At 44.7% G+C, this 9,594-nt stretch overlaps 1 protein-coding gene across 1 annotated transcript; it reads right to left on the bottom strand.

The window, feature by feature from the left end:
• Positions 1-830: 830 nt before the first annotated feature.
• LOC120829226 (putative G-protein coupled receptor 173) lies at positions 831-9,120 on the bottom strand. The gene is made up of 2 exons (XM_040193189.2): positions 8,298-9,120; positions 831-5,343 (listed from the first exon to the last, which is right to left on the bottom strand). Exon 2 carries the CDS (start codon positions 5,161-5,163, stop codon positions 3,979-3,981), a length of 1,185 nt encoding a protein of 394 aa, XP_040049123.2. The 5' UTR covers positions 5,164-5,343; positions 8,298-9,120; the 3' UTR covers positions 831-3,978.
• Positions 9,121-9,594: the final 474 nt, after the last annotated feature.

Below are 9,594 nucleotides of genomic sequence, written 5' to 3' on the forward strand. Positions count from 1 at the left end.
AATGACTTTCTATAAAGCCCATGCTTATAACGCGTAACAAACCTCGTAATCTGCTTAGAATACTGTATAATCACAGTTATAAGCATTTAAAGAAATATTAATAATCTCTTAATTACCATAACCTATTATAAAACATTTATGCCATAATGTTTCTTAATTTCAATTCACTTATTGACAATCCTAATAACAGTATAACCACCGCCAGTTTAATCATGGAGGTTAGAGGCAACTATTTTTTTTTGTCAATGTTTAGTAAAAGATCGTCGTTTAAGTCCTATTTGCATTTTGGTTTGCGATTTCATTGATCACGTAGATAACCATTTTGTAGAAATAGAGTGCATTGTACTTTGGAGTTGTTGCTACAAATACGGGACTAGTACGGCTTAAAGGCTTAAAGTGTAAGAGCTAATATGAGTGGGAAACGGTTAATATGAATTCACTGAAATGCCATTTGATGTCTGAACTAAGAAAGCAGTTGAAATGGGAATTTACTGCATGCACTGTAAATACTTGGGGTGACTGTTGGAATGGAAGCACTGAGGACAGAAATGTAAATTAAAGTACTGAACACCTTTTTTTGAAATAGTTGCTATACTCTGGACGGTGTGTTGTCTACGTTCCCCGGAGAAGCACTCAACTCTTTCTGCAATCAGATGTTTTTTAGACATAAATTAGGTTTTGTAGTTTGGGTCAACCTGCCAAGTTGTAAAAGTGGTGTTGACCCATCATTCCCTACCATACCCGTATCATCATCCTGCAGCCGATAAAGTCGATACCCTCACACACACAAATCATGGTATCTCCCTGATATAATAATGATAATGTTCTGATCATTTCAAATGAAATTTATTTTCATTACAAAATCAACATTGAAACTCATAATAACAATCGCCAGAGACATGCGTAATAGCTCAACTTTTCTTTTTTAATAATACAGAACAAACTGAAACCGCAGCGTCTGACTTGCCTCTATGATCGGCTGGTCAGAAATTCCTTTCACATACGTCAAACCTTCTGGCTTTTTTCTGTATGATAGTGGCTTCAGGTTGCGCTGAGATGAGGTTAACCTTCTACATTTTGTGTTTTACTTTAAAGTAAAAAAGAAGCATTTTGCGGATCATTTGTAAGCTTGGCCCACTCTCTCTATCACATTGTTTTATTTAGTCATTTCCAAAGAAATGCTGTCTAAAGCTGCTGAGACATCTTATTGAGATTTATTTTTTCTGGAACAGTAACAAAAACTGGTTTGGACATTCACTTGTCAGTCTGTTTTTTGGCACATTTACAGCTTTAGCCTAGTCCCACCACATTCTATTCTTTCCTACCAGATTTAACATTGGTGAACTTTAGCTTGTGTAGCGGCTCTTCTTACTGAAGTGACCAGGCCAAATGTTAGGATTAAATGATAATACCAGTTGATTAGAATTTGGGTTTGGATTCGTTGTGATATTTACTCACTATTGTTGGTTACTTCTTAGATGCCTGATCATGTGACTGCGTCAATGCGTTCACAGATTTCAGTGTTCGCGTCACTGATGAAGAAGACCCAAAGAGAATAATTAGCTGTCATCGTTTAAAGAAAAATACTGTTCAGTGGTGATTTGATTAGAAAGTGTTTTAAATGTACAATTCTTGGTTATTTATCGTCATGAAAATTATAGCTAGTAGGTCTCATCAACTCTCCCATGAAACATTCAGAAAGATTCTATGCAATCATATTTGGCCTGACTGTATTGCAAGCTCTTTTACCACCATTATCCCTAAATTTGCACAAAACAATCCAATTAATATTAATCTATTACACGTTTTACAAAGGGGACTTTGAGTAAACTTCATTGGTTTGGAAACACATTCAGGTCCTTGTGTCCACATGAGAAATACTGAGGAAACATTTGCTGGAATTATATCTTCAGAATGAATGTTTCTAAATAAGTAATTCCCTCTCATGTTCCTGTATCATCCATGTACACCATCTAGCTCATATTCACAGTCATACCTGCCAATAGAAACACACACACACACACACACACACACACACAGGAACCTTTTCAGTTGCATTTCAAAGTTGGTTCGCTGTCAATATAATACACACTAAATATTACAGAGGTCACAGTACATTTACAAAAGAGAATCTGGCTTAGGCAACTAAAAAGCACTGTCAGGCCTGTCCAGCATCATCCACACGCTTCTCTGGCTTAGTCTCAGAAATGAAAATGGAAAGACCAGTCGTTTCTTCCTCCCTCAGGTTGATGTCCAAGAGGAGAAAAAAACCCCTCCAGAACGGGCTCCACTTCTACTACTTTGAATATTCGCCTCCATCCCTGTTTAATATCATCTGTCCATGACCGCAGTAACTCCAGGTTTGAATGGGAAGACCAACACGTCTTCCAAATGTCACTAGGGTACACAGTGCTCTGTTTCTCCTTGGATGACTTCAGTGCATACAGAAGAAACGTGTGTCTACGCTTTGTTGCATTGGTTGGATGTTTTTATGAAGTAAGGCCATAATTCTGGAAATAAAAACGAGATTAGCGGTTGTCGGGTGTGTCAGTGTGAGACAAAGAGGTATCTCAAACCTCCAAACACAATTTCTGTATAAAGCTTAAGGACTGCGTCATGCTTTCACACATTCACTGACAAATTACAATCCTTGTGCCATGTCACTTTCTTTAACCTGAACTCCAATTCAAACTACGGTTCTTCTCTTAGAGATAGACAACTATCAATTTTTAGGTTTGTGCTAAAATATAGCAGTAGATATCCTCATATCTTCAAAACTCTGTGTGAGGTTCGATATCAGTCTGGCCTGTGTTCTGGTTGTATATCGGTATTAGATCTCTTAATACCTAATGTTGAAAGAAACTGTCCTTCAACCAGTGGTGCTGGCTGCAGTTCTCATTGCCCACTTCACTCATCCACAGCAGCTCTTTTCACTTTTTAAGTAGTGTTACTTCTGTTACTTCTGACTTTTCCTCAGTGCGCATTCTAATGCGTTCACACCAAAAGCAAAGGAAATTTTCGCCTTGCTTTACTCATCCGACTAGTTAATTTGCTTTCATTCGCTGCCAAAAGGGGGGCGTAGCTTGTAATGACCGTTATCATTTCCGCTATCCACCATGGAAATAAAAAATATTTCTGCTCCGTAGTTGTTGCGGAAATTACACAAATGTCAAACACCAACTAACTTAAGGGCGTTCAATCTCAGCTGTGGAGAGCCAGTCTGTCTGTCTCCGGGAGCGGCACTTTCATAAAGTGTATTCACGCTTTGGCAGCAGGTCGGCGGTGATGACGAGCGGAGCATCTCAACGGCGATTGACTTTCGCATCCTCCACGCAGTCCGTTGAAAAATCTGCAACCATTCGCTTCTGTGCGTTGACTTTGCATAGAATAATTCGCTCTGCTTTTGGTGTGAACACAGCATTAGGAAATAAGGTTTTGTATCAAGGTGTATTCCAAGCCTCAACTTAAGTCCTTGTAGTATTTTCTGTTGCACAAGTGAGCGAAAACAACAAACCCCTCCTGTCCTCCTGTCGTCATCTGCCTTTGCTAACTAATACAGCACACCGGGGAAATGTAGAATACAGTTGCTGCTTTGTCGCTAGGAATCTCTTTGTCACCAAACCAACTCAAATATCCTTTGTGTCAATCAGAGACTTTTGTAATTGGCCATTTTGGCATTCTTTATGAAACATTTCATGTCATTTTGTTCTTTGTCTGGCTTGGTTTCCACAATTACTGCATTATCACTTGCATGTGTTGCAATTTAAGTATTTTTCTCTAGTTATTATGTATGCTTTTGGAGTGAAAATGGGTTGGTAGATGGAAATGCATGCTTACCATTCCAGTGTTCTAACCATGACCCTCATTAGTTTGCACCGCTTCTTAAAATTACCTTGTGTCAAATCAAACGTCACATTTACTGAGGCTGAAACTCCCATAATATCAGTTGATAGCCCGTGTTTTGAACATCATCTCTGCTTACATGACACAATAAGGCTCGCGTGGCAAATTAGGTTTAGTCCTGCAGCAGGCTGGTAGGTGTGAAAGGAGCCCTTTCTTCAAGTCTTTGTTAAGGAAGAAACAGACAATAGGGTTGACCCCGGCTTGGGCAAAACTCATCCACACGGTGGTGGAAAGGTACCGGTGAGGTATTGTGCAAGCCTTGACAAAAACCCTCCAATAGCAAGCCACTATGTAGGGAGACCAGAGCACCAGGAACAGCAAGGTGATCACGTAGAACATCCTGCCAAGCTGCTTCTCCGTTTTAAACTCCTCCATGCCCAACAGGCGACGGTTCTGGTTGTGCGAGTTCTGCCGTATTCCCAGCAGAGTCGGGGGCATCGGGCCCCTGCCAAAGCCCGCAATCCAGTTTGCTGCTGCTTGGCCCGTAGCCCCCGGCCCGTGGAAGGTCCAGTTCTGACTGATGGCCGGCACCATCTGGACTGGCTTCATCTTACGGTGCTTGTACTCAAAAAGGAGTAACTTCATGTAGACAACGTGTGTGGCTAGAATGAGCACAGCCAGCATTAGCATGAAGCCCAGGGTATCGTTAGCCTTGAAGTAGCGATGCTCAAAAATACACTGGTCCTCCTCGCGAATGAATTTGTAGGTGCCCACATCGAAAACCGGCGGGAAAGCCATTGCCACCGACAGGGTCCACACCATGCACACCACCGCTACACATGTCCAGAACGTCATGCGCTTCGAGTAAAAGCGGTGGTGTGCAATGGCCATGTAGCGTGTTACACTGATGCAGAACAGCACGAAGGCGGCATGGAAGCAGAAAAGCACCGCCATGAAGGCCACCACTTTGCAGCTCAGCACGCTGTAGGTCCAGGCAGAGCCATTCTTTATAGATACCAGCACAAAGGGGAAGCAGATGGCTGAGCGAATGGTGTCGGCCAGGCACAGGTCAAGCAGGAAGTAGTAAGGTGCTTTGTGCAGGGCCCGGTCCCGCAGTACGAGCAGAGACACCAGCAGGTTGCCCACCACGCTGATGCAGATGATCAGCCCCAGCAGCACCAGTTTGATATAGGTAGAGACAGCCGGAGACGGGCTCTCCGCTGCCATACCTCCTGCCGTAGCCACCACCGCTGCTATGGGTCCGGCTGGCCCGTCGCCGCTCTCGTTTCTATTAGCCATTTCGAATGCCCCCCCACCCATATCAGCTTTTTGTCAAACACCAAAGCCACCACTTCTCCACCACCTCCTCCGCCTGCTGGTCCTTTCGCCGTCCTCGTGGTTGCCTCCTTTCTGCAGTTCACAAGGAATAGGGAAACCTCCATCCATATCGCCCCATTTCGAAAAGGGTCCCTTCGTAGATATACGATGCTCTCTCACCTCCTGAAAACAATTGAAGACAAAGAATTAGGAGTTTGGATGGATCTCAGTTTAATGTCTGCAAAGTAATCTCAATCATTTGGGTAGTACAACACCAATGTTCTGAGAACACTCCTATCTCTACCAATCAGTGATACTTCCAGGGCAATTTAGTTGTTTTATGAAAAGTGTTGTATACCATCACATGACTAGAACAACAGAAACACGATTAAGAAATTAAAATCCAAATAATGATATTTAGGTAAGAGATGTGGAAACCTTTTACAACATACTGGTAGTCTGTGAAAGGACAATTGTGAAGAATTACTTGATCGGGTCTAACTGACCACCATGTTTGTAATGTATTGGGGATAATGTTGTCTGATGTTACTCAGATATTTGCATGAGTGAAATCTCTAAGCTTCACTAGGCAAACAGCAAAACGACTTTCAAGACTCACTTTGATGATCCACAAGCATTTTGTTAAAGAAGGCTGACCTTTACTTTTTAATTTGATAGGGACGGTCATAGACCATGAAAAGGTTAGGAAGCAAAACGTCTACAGTGCTGCACTGTAACAGAGGTTGGTAAGTAAACCCTACGTACGTTTGTCAAACCAGCAACTAAAGCTGGATTTTGTGCAGTAAAGGGTTACACTGGGGCTTTGGAGTCTAAACACAGAGCTGCAGTAGGGACCGCGATTGGGCGGCACTTCTTCACTGGGTTAATGTCTCAGGGGCCAAGTCAGTATGCGCCGGATTTAGAGCAAGCCTATACAGGAAACTGTTTTAATGTGATGGTTCTACACATGACAAAATCTTGTGATTCCTACTTGAGCCGACTATAAAGTGTAAAATGGAAGGAATTCATCTACAGGCATTCCTTCACATTAAGTTCTGAGCACGTCACTCTTACTTTTCAGAAAGCTGAGGGTACAACTACAGCACTTCAGACCCGCAACGTTGTGCATCAGTAAGATTGTGGCATAAGAAGGTTTCAGTGAAGAAAATAAAGAACACTTTTGGCGCGTTTCCGCCGAGCGGTATGGTACGGGTCGGCTCTGTTAACCATGATTTGGCGAGCGTTTCCACCGCCAACAGTACCCTTACTTGATAGGCGTGGTGTATTCCAGAAAGTAGTGATAACGTCACTTGATAGGCGTGGTGTATTCCAGAAAGTAGTGGTAACGTCACTTGATAGGCGTGGTATATGACAGAAAGTAGATTGGCGTCATTCGATCGCGCGGAAACTGAAAGCTAACCGCAAACAACAATGGAGGACGTACAGCCGATCCTGTTCTTGCTTCTCGATATGTTCTGCTGTTTGTCACAAGGAGACGACAATCTTTGTTTGAGCAAAGGCTACATGCTGCAAGGAAAAACACACTTGCGGCAAGTGACGACACTCTTTCAACCAATAAACGTTCTGCAGTGAGTCTAGCTCCACCCTTTAGCACCAAACAACTGTGCCAGGTACCCCAACGGAAGGGTACCCAAAAGGTGGTACGGTACGGTTCGGATTTTTGGTACCATTGTCAACTTTTGCCAGTGGAGACACAAATAAAAGGGTACCGACCCGACCCGTACCGTACTGCTCGGTGGAAACGCGCCATAAGTGTACATCAAGCCATGGTACTAAAGCCATGGTTAAGTGTGCATTGTGATTTTGAGCCTTTAATTGCTTCTCAATGGCTCTCAACATGCGCCAGCAGCTCATAGGTAATGGTCCTTTCAGTGCTGACACTATAAACTTTGTGCTGACAAAGCCAACAGTGTTGACCTGTAGGGGAACAAACGGGTGGGTGCTACGCCATCAACTGTGGAATCCGGAATGTCGTATATGTACAGATCGAAAAGCGCTCTGCGGCCACTTTGGGATTTGGGGCTATATAAAATGAATTTAATTGAATAGCATGCAGGGTTTCCCTTTTACATTATATTAAGGTCACGCCAAAAAACACAACTTAATTAACCCCTTTGATTATTATGTCAGTATAAATCAAAGAATGTTTTTAGATCAGCTCTTCTTGAGGATTAGTGGAGCCTCTGAGAAAAATTTATTTGAAAATAGCTAAATATTAGACTTTGCATCATTAAAGGACGAGCTGAGTACAAAGGGAAACCAGTGGAATGAACAACAAAGATGTTTCACAAATCCAGATCAAAGTGACTTAAAGTGACAAAGTGAATTAATAAATTACACTACACACTACTGTTTGAATCAGGTTGCAGTCCCCAAAGCTCCACAGGCTGCGAGCACAGAGGAACTGTGAGAGGGACTTTGTGTCTTGAAGGAGGAGCTTTACGAAGCTGGAAGTTGGTTGGCGGCAGAGGGCAGAGTTACTGTCAGGAACTGGGTAGCAACAGCAATACCTCTGGCTTGTTATCGGTGGGAGGAGGCGACAAAGCTCACTGGATGAAATGTAGACAGAGTTGGTCTCTGACAGCGGGACCCAGCATCAGGCCTCCTGATACAGAGCCTACAGGTCTGATGAGAACTGGAGAGCCAGTAGCTGCTGCGGTCCTGCATTAAGATGTTTGGGTGGCTTAAAACGACACACACACACACACACACACACACACACACACACACACACACACACACACACACACACACACACACACGGTATTCCTTCAGGAGGTGGCGCTGTGCTGTGTTCTCCAGGAGGCACATCACAACAAACGCTATTAAATCCCTTGGTTGTCCCAGTGCTGAGTGAGGCCCTATCGCTGGGGGGACCTGCAGCATTTCTCATGTGCCACCCTGACCACTCTATCCTGCTGTATGCATCAGACATGAGGAACGGCCCGGCGTAGTGCCGAATGGTCACCCTGTGCAGGCAGACAAAAGGCAGCAGGGCCTTCAGGAGGCTGCAACCTGCACTCCACCCAAACGAATGGCATGCAGGAATGCACAGGCAGGCTATTGTGCAGACCAGTGACTGGGAGACAAAATGGTAGTCATAATGTGCTGCTTACCGGCTGTGGGCTGCTTGTCCTCAACACTGTGGCAGGCGGGCCGTCTGTTGCAGTCCTCATTTAATGTGGGCTCAAGCGATCCACCCGGTCCTTCCCACGGAGGAATCTATAGAAGCAAGGCAGGAACCCCTGAGGGGTGTTGGCAACAGGATCGGGGCTGCAAATCTTTGCAAAAGGTGCTTCGGGAAGCCTGTTGCAGACTCCCCCTAAATAACAAAGCTGTTAAAGAACCCCCGATTGCGTTTCCTCTTTTTTCTTGTGCATGTCATGTCAACCCCCCCAGAAGCTCGTGCCGGTAACCATTAGATCCCCGTGCTCGTGGTAGCGCAGACTGGGGCTTCTTCACCATTCAGACATGGTTTACGTGTGGTATTGTCCTCGAGTAGCATTACCGATCTCCTCTTTCCCCGCAGCGGACGCCGCGTGAAGCATCTCCTGCTCGTCTTCGATCCGCCGTCGCTCTTCCTTTCTCATTGCTCCCCCGGAGCCGAGAGAAGCCTCGCGTTTGTTGTTCGTGGAATCCTTTAGCATGCCGAGACGAGGACTCTGTTAGCCCGCCAACGCAGTGAGGCCAGAGAGCCCGAGCGGGCTGCGGGATGACACCGAGTCCAGTGCTCGTCTGTCCCGCAGCCCATCAGCGGCTCCAAGCGGGAGAAGGTTAGGGACGAGCCCGCGGGGAGACGCCGGCTCCGTCGGTGTCACTGGCGGCTTTGTTCGAAGCTGTGCAGGCGTCGGGAATAAACGCAGCATCCAGTCATCTGCTGCTGGTGCCAGTGATTTTAATCCCGTTTGATGGTCAGGGGCGGCCCGAAGCTTTCTGGGGATGTGGGCAGACCTTCCCCACCCTCAGAGCCCCACCACATTTGGACAGTATTGACACATTTTCTAAAGATGTTTAGCAATTTGAATTACCTTGGTGTCTAAATTTAGTAAATCAAGGTGCTATACAAAAAAAAGCATTTTATTTCAAGAAAAAATAAAGGTAAAGCCCCCTGAGGCAAATTAGTGATTTTGGGCTCTACAAAAAAAAAGGCAATAAATCTATTTAAGGCCCCCCAAAAAATAGAATAGTCAACAAGCAATACCCACACAGTCCTGATTATGATGATGATAATGAATGTTGTGCTGCGTGCCAGCTGCAGTGGTGTTGCATGTATTCTAATGGCCATCACGCAGGGTACTTAGATCAGTGTCTGCAGCACACAGGGCCGGATGTAACATAGGCCTCGGGAACATATGGCAGTAGTGATGACATGGAAAAACCTCACAGTATGGCCTGGATCACTGCCCTCCGCAC

This window comes from Gasterosteus aculeatus, chromosome 2, assembly GCF_964276395.1.
Source record: "Gasterosteus aculeatus chromosome 2, fGasAcu3.hap1.1, whole genome shotgun sequence".
Taxonomy (NCBI): Eukaryota; Metazoa; Chordata; class Actinopteri; order Perciformes; family Gasterosteidae; genus Gasterosteus; species Gasterosteus aculeatus.